We start from the raw sequence: 19,864 nt of genomic DNA, 5'->3' as shown, positions 1-19,864 counted from the left end.
TGCTTTTTGTTTGTTAAGATAAAAATAAAAAATAAAATGCAAGAATCATCTTTCCCCACACAATACCGTTCTTCTTACAAACAAGGTGTTGATATTGGCCCTTTCGATGCAAGACAAAGCACAAATGAAGGAAACAAAACAAAACAATAAATTAAATGTTTTTGATTTTTTATTCAATTACACATACAAAAGAGTAATGGCCTATAAAAAGACCCCCCTAAATATAATAATATTAATATTATTTTAGTCCTGAATACAAAATATAATAAACAAGCATAAAAAAATCTGATACGAAAATGTGTTACTCTGCAACGTTACAATCGTAATTTTCAGTCAAAAAATCCACGAGAAATGACTCTTGATACAACTTGGGCATATATTTAAAAAAACAGAAACGGCTGCCTGCATCTGGAACTATTCGTATCTGAAAGTTTGAAGGTCTTATTTCATACATCAGAATTATCTGCAAGATTGCAAGATGGCTTTAGGTGACCGTGGCCCTATTGGTTAATGCACAAATTTAGATTTTCTTTCTATTTAAATAATATGTTAAAGCTTATGCCCTGTAGATTACATTCGGTTCTTGAGATATGGCCTGTCAAAATGGCGCGAAACCAAAACAAAAAATTGGCAACAACTTTCTTTTTATTTTCTATATTTTTGACAAGTCCAGTTGCCAGATGGTTTTCTAATTAGGCCTACATGCATGAATTATGCAAAGTAAAGATTTCAGATACAATTAAAAGAGCTATAGTACTGAGGCATGGTACATGGGTAGAACACACACTGTACTACAAAATTACGGTTGCGTTTTGGCCAATTTCAATTTGCATAATTAATTAGGGCCACTTATTAGAAAAGTTGATTAGGGCCCTAATTAATTATGCAAATGGAAATTTGCATGGAAAAAAGGCATCCATGGGTTTTATATCTTATTTTGTAGCCGATCTGAACATTTTACTTTGTACAATTCTTGCATATATAATTAGAAAATAAGGCCTACCTGAAAACATTGCATAACAAAAATAAAAGAAATTTGTTGCCAACTTCTTGGTTTCGCGCCATTTTGACAGGCCATATATTTTGGTAACCGAATATCCGATTAAAATAAAATTTTCAGTCTTGTAATCAGGAGAGAATGGACTCAGATATTTCAATCAGACAAAAATCTATATCCAATAGCGTTACCTTAAAGCTAGCATTATAAGTGTCTCCTTAACTAATAACAAAAGGTGCCCACTGGTATCGTGGAGGCATTGTCTTTTTTAAAGACATTTCTTGTTGAGTTAGCATCTAGTTTTTCTGCATTAGTGGAATCAATATCTTTTGGCATCCTGATCTCAAAGGATAAAATTAGAATTGGTTCCATTTTTTCTACGCTCCTGTGATGTGCCCTCAGTAATTTAATTTAATTATTTAACTTTGTTTTAAGCTGAAAGTATGTCATGAGAAATAGGAGACCAGGGGAAGCACCTTGGAAGTGATCATGCAAGAGTTTGTGTGTTACGACATGTTTTAGGGGAAAACCCTTAAATGCTGTAAACAAAGTGAATCAGAGTTATTAATATCATAGGGGACTTTCCGTATTGCTCAATGTTCAGAGTATTGCACCATAGAGAAAAAAAACCCAGGAAGTGATGTAATGAGAAAGGTTAATGTGTATAATTAATCTTGGGAAATCCCAAGCTTGCATCATCTGTGAAGATGTGAATGAAGTGATGGTTTATTAATAGATGATGGGTTTTGCATGAGTGCTGGTATAAAAAGCTGGAGGCTTGAATTTAGACTTTACAGAATGTCATGGGAGATTGTAAACTCCACATGTGTGTAATGGTCTTCGTGCTTCAAAAAAGAAGCACATTTTAACCAGTTTATATAGCCAATAATTGAGCTATTTTAATACAGCAACGAAGGAGATTGCGAGCATACAAATGTGCTTCCCGGGATGTGCTCTTCCTTATCAAAGGATTAAAATTCTTCTGTCGAATTGCTGGAGTTTGCTGGGTTTGTGATGGCCACACATCTGTCAAATGCAGCGGAGCTGTGTTAAAGAAACCTGTTCCATTTTTGTAGAAAGCAGCGCAAGGAGATAATATTTTTGTAGAAAGCAGCGCAAGGAGATATATTTGTGGAGAAAGCAGCGCAAAGGTGATTGGAGAAAGCAGCATAGGATTTCATACGCAAGGATATAACGCAAGTGTACACTGGACTTCGCTGATAGGACAAGTGAATAAGGATACATTACATCAGTCGTCCAGAACATTGCAAGAACTTTAGGATCACCAACAAGAAGACCGCTGGTTAAGTACTGATAGAATAAAACTGTGAATGTGTGATTTTATTGTTTATGCAATTATTGTTGTTATATGTAGGGCCTACCAGTCATACTTTGTTTTGAATTAAAGACTTAGATTTTGTTAGCTTAATCAAACAGTGTATTTGTGTTGTGCATTCGTGTGACTTCGGGTAAAAGGTGATTTTGGCCTTGAGTCCAGTACGACTCTTAACACTCCCTATACTTCCCATGAAGGGTCGAAGGTCATAATGGGGCCAAAAGTTAATATCTGTTCTATCATGCTGTAATATACCTCAAATTGTATTTCTCAAAAAAAGTCAATTATCATATTGCACTTGGGTGCTTAATTAAGGAGTTATAGAGTAAATAAGGTCAAATGTCAAATATCTCATGCACAGAAGCCACATTTTCGAAATGCACCGATTAAATCGAAATTTGTCTTAAATTATTCCTCTCGGCAAACCAAATAGAAAAATTATTTATTTGACAATTTTATAACCCTAGAATCGGATGAAATTATGGGTCAAATGTTATGCTTGTACATATTTCTATTGGACTTTGGCTGCATGCACTCTGAAGGGGGGCATGACAATACAAAAATGCACTTGAATTATGAATTAAGTATATGTTTGAGATTTCTTATGTTGAGGGGAGTAATTTGAGACCAGTTTCGATGAAATTGGACCATTTTAAAATTTTGACCTCTGTGACATAGGCTAATTAAAGTGGACATTCTTTGCTGTACAATAATTAGAATTTCCACTTTAATTATGTCACAAAGGGGCAATGTCACATTTTCGTCCCCATTTGTCAATTCCTGTCCCATTTTAATCAAATTTTAAGGACACTTTACTCTTTGCCGTCTCCATTTTATCCCTAAAAATATTCGGGGGAGCCGAAGGGAGGGGGCAATTTCCCCAGGCTCCACCTCGCTACGGACCAGGGCCTGGACATTACACCTGATAATACAACAACACGTGATAGGTACAGTATGACTGATTGTGGTATCGATCTAGATAAATAATGTTTGTAGGCCTACTAACTTACAGGAAGAGTTTCTGTTCATTTTCATGATTTTAAGCCGAAATAATGGGATAAAATGAAAGAAATCCAACTAGAATCTTGGCTGTTTAACGTGGAACTCTAGGGGGATTTAATGTTGTACTTACGACATTGATTCAAAATTGCTCCGTTTCCTAAATCTCGCAGATTCCATTTAGGTGTAAGTTGGAACATGTGTAAAAAATACAAATAAACTATAACCAACAAACATAACGAATTGAAAAACAGCAAGAAATAAACGGCCATATAGAAAACCAGCACACAATTCATAATACACGCACATTTTGACACAAACGTGCACCCCTTCACGACCCATACACCAACATGACAATACCACGCAATCCAATCTTTGCAAAGTACCTCTAGTCTTATAACTCGCCACTACCAAACTCTAATGTAAATATTTTCATTCATTGCTAATAACAAAGAGAAGTCTGATACAGGGATATCATCATATTTTGTCAATTCTTCAAGCTAGTAGGCCTACAAGACTGAAATGTAATTTTAACGTGATTCGGGGCCTTTGCTTACTTTTGGAATAACTTAGAGTTAAATCGTCTTCAAATTGTGGCCAACTTATACAATCGACCATTTTGGGCACCAGGATAATACACCGGATCCCCTATGCAAGGTAGGCCTACATGAGAAGTTTTGGGTTAGTACACAATATTCTTGTTGCCCAAAACATTGAGAACGTTTCCCCCGGCTCCACCACGCTACAATAACGCGATATCCGACGACGGTCCATTTTTACATGGATTATGCTGACACCGTGGCTCTCATTTAAAATCTACCAGTAGCACAGCCTTTATTTCGGTATCTGTGGTTTTGATAAACTGTAGGAAACTAATGTAGGCCTAGATGGTTATTTGGTTAACAAAACCGATACTGTTAAAAATAGCGAGATTTTCGCATGCGGCCTTTATCGTATATGTATAAGACATCGAAAATTGTCGAATAAAAGAGCTCATTAATTAAAATCACGGACAGTAAGATCAACAATGGGTATCTACATTCCAAGCAGAAACGCTTTTCAGAAATATATAATTAAATTCAGGCAATCGGACAAACCTAATTAAAGAATTCGAGGCCATCTGTAAAAAAAAAGAGCGTGAGCACATTTTACTATGAACTTGGGACATTACAACCCGGGGGATCCTCGGCCGGGATCACGTCCAACACATGTTTTAATGGGTGTCAGACCTATATAATGATGCGATAATTATGCCCGCAATAATGGCTTTCATTTTAACCGTTATTTGTTAAACTGCGATTTTTACTTTTTGAGAAATATTAATGAATTTATCGAAAAACGTTCCGGAGAACGCTACCTTAATGCTCAAACCCCTTCAAACATTGAGATTCGCAATTTCCCGCGACAAGAGGGCGTTATTTACTACAGGCTGTACATAGCGCATAGAACGCATGCGTGTTTGCAGAATTTCGATTGCCCAGATGCACGGTGAAGGTAAAAGTACTGATAAATATCTTTGTTTTTAGAAATAAATTAAACAGATTCAAGCTTTAAAAATTTACTCTAGGAGCATGGAGAATGTACCTATGTGGGGAATATAAATCTAGATGTATCCATAAAAATGAGGGGCTCCAGCTAGACGTTCGCTTTTCGTATCTCTTTTAGGAGATAGAAACATGTACCGTCACTTTGACTTTGACTGGATACTGGCCAACGTTCCCTGCGGGAATCACACGGTCAGGAAAGGTGTGCGCTTGATGTTATGCTTATTAGTCTTGCTTATAGATGTGGCTTGCTATGGCTGCTTTGAAGGTATTTGGTTCTTGTAGCTTAGCTATTGAGTCTGGAATAGAATTCCAGTCTCTGATTGTTCTGGGCAGGTAAGAGTTCTTGTAGCAGTCTTTCGTGGCTGCTAGTGTTGCGAAGGCTTGTGAGTTAGTATGCCGTGACGCACGTGGGCGGGCTGAAGGAGTTTTCCGACAGGTAGGGATAGGTGACCAGTGATGGCTTTTTGAAGTATGGTCAGTCTTCTACACTTCCTTCTGGACTGTAGCGACTCCCAATCTAGCTGTCAAGTAGCTCAGTCATGCAACCCTGTGATTTTGACTTGTAATCCCCACTTACAAAACGGGCCGCTCTCCTTTGAACCATTTCAAGCTTGTTGTTAAGCACTTGTGTATACGGATCCCATGTAGAGGATGAATATTCCACCAAAGGACTAACCAGTGTCTTATAGGTCGACTCTTTCACATGTTGGGGACATGAATATAGATTTCTACGTATAAAGCCCAAGGTGCGGTTTTGCGGATGCTGTTATGTTATCGATGTGCTTATTCCAAGTGAGTTTATCAGTGATTGTTACGCGCCGAGATATGGGTGGCTATTTGTTGTCTGCAAGATAGAATTACCCAGTGTGTAGTCAAAATGGAACACAGATCTTTTATGTGTGAGTCTCATTATAAAACACTTATCTGGATTGAAATGCATTTGCCAGTCCTTTTCCCATTTTATGAGTGTGTTCAGGTCTTGTTGTAGTGCATCTGCATCAAACTGGTTTTGTATTTCACGATATAACACACAGTCGTCTGCAAAGAGACGGACTGTGGAATCTATGTTGTCAGGGAGATCATTTATGTATACAAGGAACAGTAGCGGTCCAAGCACCGCGTGCCCTGAGGGACGCCTCAAGCAACGTTGGTCCATGTCGAGTGTTCACCACCGACTACGACCCTCTGGACACGATGCTTGAGAAAGCTACTGATCCATGTATGTGTCTTGTTGTGAATACCATATCTGTTTAATTTGTTTAAAAGCCTATTATGGGGAACTACATCAAAAGCCTTTGAAAAGTCCATGATTACCATATCCACTTGAGATTTGTTATTTAATGAATGAGCTAAATCATGAGTCGTGAGGATTAGTTGAGATTCTGTTGAGTGTTTACTTCTAAATCCGTGTTGTTTTTCAGTTAAAACTGAAAATTGGTCAAAATGCCTCATAATATTGGAATGCAAGATATGCTCTAAGGTTTTACAGCATATTGATGTTAATGAAACAGGGCGATAATTTGACGCCAATGTCCTATCTCCCTTTTTAAAGATAGGTGAAATGTTTGCTTGCAACCATGAATTTGGAAGTACCCCAGTGTCATAGGATTTTGAAAAATAACACAAAGGGCAGGAGCTAATTCCTCCGCAGCCAATTGGAGGATACGCGCTGAGATCCCATCTGGGCCACTGGCCTTTTTGGGGTCAAGCTCCTTAAGTAATTTGGCTACACCTTCAGGCGAAATGGTGATGTCTGGCATAGTTGGAATTTTAGGAATTTGCTCTTTGGGTGGATTATTATCTTCCTTTGTGAAGACTGATCTAAACTGGTCATTCAGAATTTCAGCTTTACAAACATTTCCAGACTCAAGCTTACCATCTTTCTTAAGTGTTGGGATTCCCATAGCATCAACCTTGAGGCTTTTTATAAACGACCAAAAGCTCTTAGGCGAATCAGAACAAACATCAGCAATATGTCTCCTGTATGAGTTCCTGGTTTCTTTAAATACAGTTTTTCTTATTTCAGTGAAATTCTCATGACTACTTGGGTTTGGTGATTTTTTGTATGCATTAAACGCTCTCTGCTTACGCTTGTGAAGGCGTTTGATTTTCTTATTTATCCAGGGGGTTTGGCTTCTCTTGGTAGACATTTTGGATGGTATGTGTGTGTCCATTGCGTCTTCTATAGCACACTGAAAATCACTGTACAGCTCATTAACTGTGCTGTTGGAGACATTTTTCTCACAAATAAATCTGACCAATTTTTTAAGTCACTTTTAAGAGCCTGTAAATCAGCTTTGTGGTACAAGAATATCTTATGAGCTTTCTGCTTATTGATTTTAGGTCTACAATTGACTATGATCAATGGAATGCTATCATGGTCACTTATACCTGGGACCACAATAGATTTTTCAACCAAGGTGGGGTTGGTGGTAAAAAATAAGTCAAGTGTGTTGTTCCCACGTGTGGGCTCACGCACAACCTGCTCCAAACCAAACTCAGCTGTGATCTCAAGTAATTTCTTGGAAAGAGAGGATATTGCCCCTGTTTTGAATGAGTTATTTTCCCATTCAATGTCTGGGAGATTAAAATCTCCTGCCAAAAATATTTGACCGTTGCTTGTAGCTCTAAGCTTGGTCAATGAGTCATGAAGCTCATTCATGTACTCAATTGAGTTCCCAAAAATATGGGATTGGTAAAAGGCACCTATGGTGGTGTCTCTAGCTCCCTGGATCTTAATAGTAACCCAAACCACCTCACATTTTGTATCTAAATCAACTCTGTGGGTCCCTATTAAGTCACTTTTCAGGGCAATCAAGACCCCACCACGCTTGGCACCTACCCTATCTTTACGCACAATGGTGTAATTTGGTGGTAAGAGCTCATTGCTGTTGATATTGCTATGCAAGGTGAGTTTCAGTTCCAATAATTATGTCTGGTTCATAATTCTCAATACAAACTGCAAGGTCTGCAACTTTGCTAATGATACTGCAAAAATTGATGACAAGTGATTTGAGAGACTGTCTTGTAACTCTCGGAGCTTTGGGCTTTGATTGGTTTGCTCCTGCCTTACCATTTTAGATCTACTTGGTTTTGACCCAATTTGTGAGTCACTTAACTTACATGGTGATGAAGCTGCCAATGGTGGACTGAGTGGCCGCTGTGATCACTAGCAAGACTAGAGAAACTGTTACTGAGCTCAAAGGTTGAATTGGAAAAAAGACTACTGGCAAAATTTGGTATGCCGCACTGGCAGCAAATCCAAGAAATCTGACTGCTCTGAAGAGCTTCATAAATTGGTGTTGACATGCCCATACACTCAACGTGGTACCATGAATCACAACCATCACAGCAAGTGGCACGCTGGTTCCACTTGGCAGCTTTCCCACATATTCCACAGGGAAATTTGGGTGTATAGGGCCCAGGGTTAGGGTGAAGATCACCCGCTTGCATCAAAATCATGATGTAATACAACAATGAACATGGTGAAATACACTTGGCATTAGTAACACTACATTTCATGTACATGTCCTTAAAACTTTTGAATCCATGCTTTCTTCAAATGTTTTCAGCTTTGACAGCCAGTTGCCATGGCAATTGCCATGAGCATAAAAGTTAGTCTTAAAAACATAGTGGTCAATCTGTCATCCTAACCAGTTGGACTTCACTTGGGTCACCATATTATATGCCCTCTGGCAACTCCAGCCCTGAAACTCAATCCCCTGCCCAGCTGACCTCCAGAGCACCAGGAATGTGTTGACATGCAAAAGGTCAAACATCAGCAGGTGTCGAGGTATATGAGATCAAATTATGAAATCCAATATCAGAAAATTAAACCAGTGAAACAAAATTTATTACCCTCGCTTTTCTCTAATCGAGGGTAATTTTGCTAAAGTTCTTTAAGGACCCGTCGACGAAATGAGAACATTTTGAAATAAATGATGTGTGTAGAAAATTGTTAAGTTTGAGTCCTGCAGTGATGCTGTTTGTTGCAGGAAGATATTTGTACTCAAAGGATGATGACATGAGTAATGTTTGGTTAGGTTTAACACTGGCAAATGCACCCAGAAACTTGTCATGCACGTTTTCAGATTCAACATTGTTGGTTGTCTTCACATGTATGAGTCCTATTAACGATAAGATGGTGAATAATATACTACACAAATTCATCTTGCAAGACAATATAATACACTGTCACTGGAAACGGGCCACCTATCACAAACCTATGGTACTAACTCACGACAGCTACCCGTTATACGCCACGGCAATGTTGAAATTATCCTTCCATTACGATGTCAGGAGACGCCATTTTTGGAAATAAAATCCCCTGATGTGTCCACACGCAGCACGTACACCGCTGTAGCAGTGAAAACCTTCAAAGTGTCGAAAAATTGTATCCAACAATACATGAATATAAAGTCAGAAAATATAAATTTTCCTTCACAAGCCAGTTCTAGGATGTTATTAGAACAGTTCAGCAAGACTCTCGTCTCAAAAGATGAGCTAAAAGAGCTAAAAGGTGACAAATTAGCTCAATTTTTCGGCAGCGATGTTAAGGCCGATGCTCACTCGACGATGAGGGCGCACAACGTCATCCGGGACCTACTCTGCCATGTTTGGCTGAGTAACGGTACATGAACACGGTCTTTTGTGCCTATGTAAATTAGTCATTGTGTAAAGCTGTGTTTATACCCATGGGTTGCTCATCATCAGACTGAATCCTTGTTGTTAACTGCACAAGTTATGTGTGCAATTCTAGAGAACGTTGACCGACAGAGGGTGTCAATATAGGCCTACGTTTCGCTTTTGAAAAACAGCGATTCATGCTCATGCTCAACAGGCAAATACGACGGCGATTTAGTACACTGATCATGCGTGCGATTCAGATTTCTGCAAAAGCGATTGAGTATAAATGCATCTTTAGAAATGACTGGCATTGTGTGTTCTCAAGTGGGTTTTATCATGTTAATTAGTGACCTGACACACATTTGTATTGGTTCGATCAAGCATTGATTTTTTGTACTGGATCGTTCAAGCATCTCCAACAAATTTTTCAATGTAAGTGCCTCTGGCCCTAGTGGAAGTAAAAACGGATACTATGGCCAGAGTTCTAGGGCTAGGCTCCAGCAGGCCTGTCAACTTTGTAGAATTGGCGTGAGACACTGCTGTCGTACAGGGACTGTTGCTGACTACAATGTTCATTTATCATTTTGAACCATGATTATTTGATCCACGGTGCTTGAGAATCTAAAAAGCGGGGGGGATAGGGGAAGGGACAACAAATCAGGATGCCTCATTTGACTGCTCTTTGCGTGAGATTTACTACCTGTCCTAGGCGTGAGATTATACTCCCTGGCTTTGTTTTGCGTGAGACCATGAGAAAATGACCAAATAATGCATGAGACTCACGGCCAATGCGTGAGAGTTGACAGCCCTGGGCTCCAGCAAGCAAGTTCCAGTAAACTCACACCAAATGCGTGAAGCCTGATTATATAGGTATGACAGCTAGGCACATATGCTAGGTGAATTTAAATTTGCCATCATACTGCAGTTACTGTCCGTTTTCCTATACACAATACACAGTGCTCTAACCATTGATGCGCGACCTTTACAAATAGTGTATGTTAGAAGTATATTGCATTTGCCTAGTTAACATCACTGTGTGAAAAATAACCGCCAATATTTAAACTATTCTCCAAACTTCTAGCAAATATATTTCTCTAACATGACCTAAAATTACAGCTAGGTTAGATGTTCAGAAATAGTCGCACTTTCAGTAGAATATGAGTGAGGGCAAAGCATAGCTAGCTCATAGCTAGCCAACTCCCCGTGTTAATTGAATGGAGATTTGACCGAAAATATTGAGCTATATTGGTAACGGACCACTCCGTTTTGAAGGATGCCACAAAAAAACGGTACAAGCTACATTTAAACTATTCTATGAAATTCTAGAAAATATAGTTTTGTAACAATATGTCCTAAATTTTTAGCTAATTTAGGTGTTTGGAAATAGTCGCACTTTTGTGTTTTAGGAAGGATATGTAAACGACAGATAACACCAAAAATATGAAGAAATTATTTCCAAACCGTGTTAAGTCAACAATCATTATGTTGCTCATTTTCAAGAATGCTGGTTAACAAAAAGCAGGCCATTGTCTCATTTCGTGAACAAAGGTCCACATACCATTGTTTCCTATGCGTTTCCTTTATAATCAGTTACCCAACTGAAGCTGTATTATAGCACCTCATAGCGATATCGCACATATAAAACAGACACATGTGCACAACCAGAGAAGATCCGATTTAATCAGTTGAGCTGTTTCAATGAGTGTTATCTTGGTTTAATAGCTTTTAATGGGGTTTAAGTCCTGCAAAGGTCGAGATGAATTCTACTGTAGACATGACTGCATCATGTCAAACTGCATCATTTTATAAATCAAATTACACATGACTTACAGCCCCTGAGCTGAGCCTGAGTAAAGAAAGCCAAAACTGAAAACCTTTTTGTCATAGCACTTTCCAGCGGCGTAGCTGGGATTTTTTCCAGGAGGGGCAAGCCGGGGCGGGGGCCCAAATCCACCAAATTTCCCTGCACTTGGGGGGGGGGGGTGGGGGCCCAAATAGACAATATTTGCCAGGCTGCCCTCCTCTCCCTCTCTTTTTTCCTCTTTCTCCCTCCTTTTTCTGCTTTCTTCCTCCTTTTTCCTCTTTTTTCCTTGCACTAGGGGGCGATTTTTGCCAGGGGGGCAATTGCCCCCCCTGCAGCTACGCCACTGGCACTTTCCGTAGCAAAGTTACATCTTGTCAAAGATCGACTTTCATCAAAAAGAAAAAAAACAGCATTTCGGTGGTGTTTCTAGATCTTATAGTCTCATGATCATGATAGCAGCTTTTCTATACTGTGGAACTTTTCTATACTGTACTCAACTACTTATGCTATCTAGACTGAACCTTTGTCATTTACAACTGTGCAAGTTTAATATGTGTGTAATGCTTGTTATAACGTTGACCGACTGAGCTGAGTGGATGTGTCAGTTTTATATCTGCCGCTTTTGCAAAACAGCGAATCGTCCGGGGGGGGGGGGTCACTCAGTTACCAAAGTGCTCCCGGTAAGCGAAATAAACAAGTGGTGTAAGTTTAAATTAATAATTTTCATTGTTATTACCACTACGTATGAATCTGCAATTCTATATAAATGGCTTATGGTTCTGTATTCAGCATTTTAGCCGCCACAATGTTACCACTAATCGCTTCTCTGGGGTGATGGCTTTACGAAATTTGGTATCTATGCTGCGTGGGAACGGCGCTTTACTTCCGGGTCGTTCTAATATCCGGGTATGTGGATTCTCTCCACTTACGTCATAACGCACTTTCGATGTAGATTAGCTTGGTAGTGTGAACACGAACTCAATGTGGATTCGATGTGGATCGACACCACTTCACTACCTAGGTACGAAGTACGAACCCACATTGTGTAATGTGAACACGTCCTAACATAAGGCAAATTCAATACTTATTGTTCTAAACCAAGTAAATATTGATGTTCAAATTTTTCCTGCAACGAAAACTCAGCTGTGAAAAAGGTGATTGTTTCAAATCTGGTGTCATTGTAAAGGGGAATAAAGTAGCTATCCATTGATATGCAACATGCTATGAACCTGTCACAATTCACAAATAATCTGAGATATAGTTATGCTTGAAAAAACATTCCAAACTTTTGTTGAGGAGTTTACATAGTTGGAATAAATTATAATTCTTTATAACTGGACTTGATATTTTTGCTTCCTACAATATCACATCATATATGACGTATCAAGCCCAGTGATCTTGAATTGGCTCTGTATTATTGGCTCTGTGATGTCCCAGTGGTAGAAGTGATGTCACACTGGGCCCTGGGGTTGCTGAGGAATTTTCTTGGTTGGTTTGTAACTCTTTGACAAGTTGCCCTCCACACAACTCAAAGTTGGTTCCTCAGTGCAGTCATATATGTGACCCGTTCTGACAAAACCAGGAACAAGTCACCTTTTTGACATTTCATAATTTGAATAAAAATGTAAGCACATGACAATAAGCTTCAAATTATACCAAAATTATACATAGCATCAATACTTCATCAAGATATGATACCTTGATATTTTTGCCGAACTGCTATTCTGAGAAATGGGCTAATTAGTTTCCTGCTTTACACAGGATTGAATAGGGATTATCATAGTTCAACTGTCAATTATTGATTAAATTCTCTTTTTAATAAGTACTTTCAAGGATTTGAAAGTCCACTCAGGACCAAGGTCAAATACCATGAAATTAAGAATTCCAAAATTTGATTTTTTTTTATGGGAATGTCAGCTTTAAAGGCCTATAACTCAAAAACATGCCTGGTGTCTTGTTCTGGGTTTTGTTGGAGCTGGTCATATATTGCTTCCTTCACCCCTCTTTTGTTTGGTTATTGTACCACCTGTGTTCTTTGTCAATACAGAGCCAATTCAAGATCACTAGGCCTGATGATGCATTATGGATATGATGTGATACTGTAGGCAGCAAAAACAGCAAGTCCAGTTGCAAATAATTATAATTCATTCCAACTAAGAAGTACACTGCAGTTTAAACAGCTATCCAACTGGACTTATGCAGCTAGTGAAATGTTTTATGTTTCTCTTTCTTCACTTTGTTCTAATGTACAGATAGTGAACTGAAATTGTTTAACGGAGCATCATGGCCTTCAGTTTCCCGATAATACCACATGCTTTTGAACCTATGGCCCGACCTATGGTAGTTGATGATGATGATGGTGTTGGTTATGGTTACCGGCATTATGATGATGATGATGACTCAGAGTCCAATGAATCTGACTCGGAAGAATCGGATATGTCCCGGACACATGTTACTGATTACGCATGTGGTCTACTTAAAGATGTGAAGCGTCTTCAATCGCAGTTTTGTGATGTCACTATCAAGGTAGACGGAAGTGTGTTTCGAGGTCATCGCCATGTTCTTGCAGCTGCCAGTCGCTACTTTGAGGACATGTTTTCTTCATCAGCATTCCAAGAGAGTCAAATGAATGAGGTTGAACTGAAAGATATGAATAGAGCCATCTTTGAGTTGATTTTCAACTTCATGTATTCTGGACAGATGGATCTTTCTAAGAAGACAGCAATAACAGCTTGCCATTCAGCGGCATATCTTGGGGTCCGCAATGTAGAAGGGGTTTTCATTGATTACTTCGACAGAGCTATACGGAAGGAAAAGATTACACCTGCAGAACTCCTGTCTCTGTGGCCCGGTGTGGATGAAAATGGTATGAAGAGAGTTTCCTCCGCAGCCAGATGTGACTTGCTGAAAAACTTCAAGCAGGTCGTAGAATCGGATCAGTTTGTGGAGAAAGCACCATCTGAGTTGATCCATGATTATCTGATACGTGGCACCAAACACTTTGGCTCTGAAGAACAGGTATGTATGTATCTGATGTAATTACATGGGAATTAATATAACTTAACTTTGTACAGGTTAGTTGACTAGATTAAATTCTATTCAACTGGACTTACTATTTTGTGATGGCTACGGTATCACATCATATCCATGACGCATCATCAGGCCAACTCGTCTTGAATTGGCTCTGTATTCTTGACCTGTGACGTCACGATGGTAGTTGGCTCTGTATTCTTGATCTGTGACATCACTATGGTAGATGTGACGTCACACGGGAGTCATGGATATGACATGATACCGTAGCCATCACAAAATAGTAAGTCCAGTTGAACAGAATTATAATTTAGTACAACTATTTGATCTACATGGATGATTGATAACATTCATAAATACTTTGTACAGGTTACTCTCAAGTTTATATACCGGTATATGACTGCAGGGCTGGATTTACAGAGCGGCGTCTGAGTCTGTGTATTTTTGCAGATCGGTGCCTGAATTTGTGTGGACGCCCCCGTATTGAAAATTCCTGGATCCGCCCTTGATGCAACACCCCAGCTACAAAAGAGCCATACCTGTACAGTACCAGGTGGTGTACGACATGCATTCCCTAAATTCAGTAAATTCCCATCGTCAACCGTGTAATTGAATGGGATTATTTTGAAATTTTAAAACGCTTGAAATATCACAAACAAATAGGCCTATGTTGATAAATAATATAAATACAAGCTAAAACCGTTGGGGTTCGATAATGAACCCCACAAAACTAACCGAGTATATTGGAAAATGCCATACGGCCGGGCGGTTTCACAAGTTGCCGGCTCGATCATGTCATCCGCCGCCTGTACATGTACATGTAGCTTCAGTTTCAAGAAGTGTATGGTGTTATTCCCATACTGTCCCAACTTGTCCTGGTATTCAAATGGACCCAGTGGAAATATGCTTCACAGGAGACTTTCTGTAATTTATCCATGATTGCAAAGCTCAAACAAATCAAATCAAAATCAAATCTACAATGCTGAAGAAAAAATGTTGGCACATAGTTGATTGTCCTAAAAAGTCTCTGCCCTCTGAAGATCAACAACCTTAGGTCAAATGCAGCTGCATAAAGCCTGCTAAACTTTGGTACTGCACAAAATGTAACAAGCTATCATCACTCTCCTTTCAGGGGTGCCCTCCAGATTTTGCCAAAAGTCTAGCCCTGTCCACATGAAATTATTTAGTTATTTATTAAATGGACCTTGTTATTGGTTTATTTGTTTTGTAATTGTACTCAATAAATATCATAAATATATATATTTTTCACCCTCTCAGCTTTTGAGACACGTCATCAATTGGTTGAAGCATGACTGGGAGAAACGGAAACATCATACACTCAAATTCCTCAAACTATTCCGTCTTGCATTGTTGGAAAGAGGCAAAGTGCAGGAGTTGTTGGATGCTCAGATCCTGGAGATTGCAGAGTGCAAGAAGATGATGGATGACCTGATAGCGACATGGACAGAGTTTGAAGGTGTTGACGATCCTTTGAAGCTGCCCGAGTCTCTCTTGCCAAAGGGTATGATGAGGGTAAGTTTTTGACCCTAATGAAATAATTTCCTGTCGATACATAATGGACAGTGCCTTTCTATGAGTGGACGGAGCTTTCAAGTGACCTTAAAAATAGCCAAAAGCTATAAAATATTTCTTTTTGATTGAACCAATTCGGTATAATGAACTCAGTAGATAAGGTCTGATCCAGAAAGTTCACTTACTTGTGTACATTTCAGCAACACCCGTTGTCTTTTATCAACACTTGATGGGTAGTGACTGCTATTGGTAACAGACACTAGAAGTAGTTCCAGCATTGATCTTGGAGTTTTCCTCCAAGGGATTTTTTAGATCCTTGTTTCAGAAACTCATCAAATATGTGAGATAATTGATACTGTCCTTCATCTCTATTCATGGTGATGCTGCTCCTCTTTCTTATTTCTATAGCCTCTCTTATCCAGCTAGTGTATCTATTTTGCTGCGTGCTGATGACCTCAAGCCCCCCCATCCAATGACATGATTCTGCCCCCCATCCCCCATGGAGAAACAAAATTTTTTTTTAAATCCCTGACATGCAAAATCTGGGTCAGCCAGTTGGGCCGGCTTTTGACTAACACACGCGTCGCGTCACGTCACGTTGAAATGTTATCAAAAGTTCATAATAAATTATTAACTCCACAATTACCCTTATCTCCCTACGTGATAAGGGGTGGTGCAATAATTATGTGTACTCGGGGTGAATTCTCAAAATGGTCTGCCAAAAAATCGCTTGTTCTTTGGCCGTGCTAAAAACCTTTGCCCCCCTTTCGACGTGCCAAAAACCTTTGCCCCCCTCTTTGGCCGTGCCAAAAACCTTTGCCCCCCCTTTTCGACGTGCCAAAAATCTTTGCCCCCCCTTACACATGCAAGATTTTGGGGAACCCGAATTTAAAACCTTAAATTGTCTTTTAAACATATAATGCGAGCGCAAGCGAGCAGGAAATTGTGCATATTTGAACGTGTTCGTAACGTTTTCCTACGCCTTTTTAGGGCGTAATATAGAAATGGTGCTCAAAATATCTGTGCCAAAAATTGCTTGCCCCCCCTTTCGACCTGCCAAAATTGCTTGACCCCCCTTTCGACCTGCCAAAAATGCTTGCCCCCCCTTTGGCCTGCCAAAAATCTTTGCCCCCCCTATAATTCACCCCCGGGTACACATAATTATTGCACCACCCCTAAATAGTCCGTGAAATAGTCCATGGAATTCCAGCTTTTCATCAATGCCGCAAAGCACAGCAAAGCTTCAATGAATAAAATAATCGGGATTGCTGGAACTACTTTTAAACCACAGCCCGTATCGACGATTAAGCCGATTTCCACCAAAATATTTTAGAAGAATCCCCTACCCATGCTTCATATAGGATGTACACAAATAAGGGGTCAAAGGTCATTTTTTCTTCTTTCTGGCAACATTTCAAAATGAGTCTAGCACCCAGTATACTACATCGGATTTTGACCAGGCTTGGTCACAATAATCACTGACCACCCCATTAATGTTGTGTGACCATGACCCTAATTTGACCTTTGACCTACTTGATATGGCCAAAATGTGATTTCACGACATTTTTTTCACATGCCACAAACCTTGTGGGAAGCACAAGTGGGTAAGTGGCTACTAAGTTTCCTATATGGCTTCAAGGTCAAAGGTCATTGAGGGGTCATTTGTGTTAAAAGTTTGATCTCACTCCAGACTCAATGGATTTGATCCAAACCTAGTCCAAATTAATTAACCTTGACCTTGACCTGACATGTTGAATGACCTTGACCCACGTATGACTTTTGACCTGAAAACAGAGGTCAACAATAAATGTTACCAAAAACGTTTCCACAGTGACCCGATGTGCAATCTACCGTTGAGGGGCCAAAGGTCAAATAAAGGTCAAGGCCAATTTGTTGCCAAATGCACATGTGCTCACTTGTGAGCACAATGAACCCTAGTTCTTTTCTTCTTTCTATTCCGTTTCGCAAGTCCGAATTTAAATATCAAAGCTTGCTAGTCCAAATAATAAATAAGGTTTGCTACTTGAAGTTGGAAAAAAGGAGGCGGGTCCGTGGTTCTTAGGTTTAGGATAGTAGGCCCTTTGGTTATGGTTTGGGATGCTCTTCCTGGTTAGAATTTTAGTGTTACGCCAAAGGGTGACTTATGTTAGGTTAGAGCTAAGTGTTTACGGCTACAATACAGATTCAAACTAGCTAAGCTTATTTAATATTTTTAAAAATATCAGACTAGTGATTAGGCTCTATAGCTTAGTCATAGTGTTTAGAGCGAGATGACAGATTAGCCTATTTCAGATTTGGATTAGCAAACTTTTATAGCTATCGGACTAGCGAATGGAATAGGCCCTACGTGTTCTGACTAGCGAACTGTATGGAGCTGTCACCAAGAACTCACCCATTCGCAAACTTAGGGTAGCCAATAGGCCTATGTCCAGTGGCGGCGCCAGCACCAAAATTTTAGGGGAAGTGTGGGGGGGGAGCAAAGTTTTAGGGGGAAATTTTGGGGTTCAGGGAGTTGACCTCTTTTTGGCGTTTGTTATTTTCTTCTGGGGGCGGAGGGAAGAAAAATTTCGGGGTAGGCCTAGAGGGGCGGTGGCAAATGCCGCCTGTAGCGCCACCACTGAATATGTCTAATCATAAAGTATCCATGGTCTAATACAACATTTAAGATTTTCAGGCTTTCACTGAAGTAGGCCTAAGCTCATTTTTGAGGTGCCAAAATAAACCCGATTAAAGAAACTAGCTACTACTTTGATCGACCATAATTAAACATATTGTTCTGACAAAAATCAATAATGGTGATGAACTTTTAATTGCGGGTGGACCAAAGTAGTGGCTAGTTTTTACATTGGTTAAGTTTACTTCAGTAGGCCCCTATTCAATGAGTGGGTCTTATGGAAAGCATTTTGGGAAAGTGATTTTCAATTGTTTCCTTGTTTGAGGGTTTTCTTAATACTAATGCACACCATCCAAGACAGGGGTTTCCGATGAGGAGTGGATACATTACGCACAAACAGGAGCGAACACTATTATGCACTCTGTAACAAGACACAATGCATCCCCACATGGAGTTGTTTTCTTTCTTTTTTTCTTTAAGCACAGTGACAAAATTATATCGTAGTTGTTAACATAATGTAAAGTAACAAAATATATGGTAGTTATTAACATACATGTATGTAAAGTAACAAAATATATGGTAGTTATTAACATAATTATGTAAAGTAACAAGTTATTAACATACACTTTAAGTAGGTTAGCAAAGATAAATAATCAAATCTACATTACCTAGAGAGATTTGTGAAAAAATACTTCCATTTGGTATACATTCTTTAAATTTTTCACATATGTACTGAAACAATGTAGAAAAAAAAAAAATAGATGAGGCAATTTCGCACATCAATAGATTTGACATAATGAGCCCCCAAATTGACACAGGGACAAGTTCTCGTCTTTACTCATGAATTACAAAAATATAAAATATAGTTAAGTTATTAATATGACATGTAGTTCTGAAGTTCCTAACATTTGACGGTCAAGGGCAAATCCTGAAAGGGGGAGGGGGGATCGGATATACAAAAATAAAAATGGTCCATTGAACGGTCAAATGTAACTTGACCTGAAGTTAAAGGGACGGTAGCTTGAGAACTATGGGTAAAACTGTTAAATCAACTATATTTTTGAAACCTGTGAGTAAAGACAAGTAATTTGAGATGTTAGAAAGTGAATTTTTGGCTATTTTGAATTTTTGGTGGCCCCTGTAGATCCCAATGGGCTCATTTTCATTGATTTTAGGAAGCCCATTATGCAATATCGATTGGTTCTTGAAAATGGACCCTTATCCATTTTGGTTCTACATCAAATTAGTGACCTATATGCAAAATTTGAAGAGTGTATACCAAATGGAAGTATTTTGGCGCTGTGTGTGATGCACAAATCCGCTCCACTGACTATATACATTTCAGATGTGATCTGCTGATAGGAGTCTGGAGCCCCCA

At 39.2% G+C, this 19,864-nt stretch overlaps 1 protein-coding gene across 1 annotated transcript in view; it reads left to right on the top strand.

Annotated features, from left to right (window-relative positions):
* The first annotated feature begins 4,769 nt into the window (after positions 1-4,769).
* Positions 4,770-19,864, top strand: part of LOC140165948 (kelch-like protein 30) — a 36,108-nt gene continuing 21,013 nt past the window's right edge. Inside the window, exons 1-3 of the mRNA XM_072189291.1 lie at positions 4,770-4,820; positions 13,562-14,327; positions 15,618-15,872. Coding sequence (XP_072045392.1) covers positions 13,593-14,327; positions 15,618-15,872 — 990 coding nt within the window. The 5' untranslated portion in view covers positions 4,770-4,820; positions 13,562-13,592. The remainder of the gene's footprint in view (positions 4,821-13,561; positions 14,328-15,617; positions 15,873-19,864) is intronic.

This window comes from Amphiura filiformis, chromosome 12, assembly GCF_039555335.1.
Source record: "Amphiura filiformis chromosome 12, Afil_fr2py, whole genome shotgun sequence".
Lineage (NCBI taxonomy): Eukaryota > Metazoa > Echinodermata > Ophiuroidea > Amphilepidida > Amphiuridae > Amphiura > Amphiura filiformis.
The sequence above is the reverse complement of the archived record's forward strand: the minus strand, read 5'-3'. Positions and strand labels throughout refer to the sequence as shown.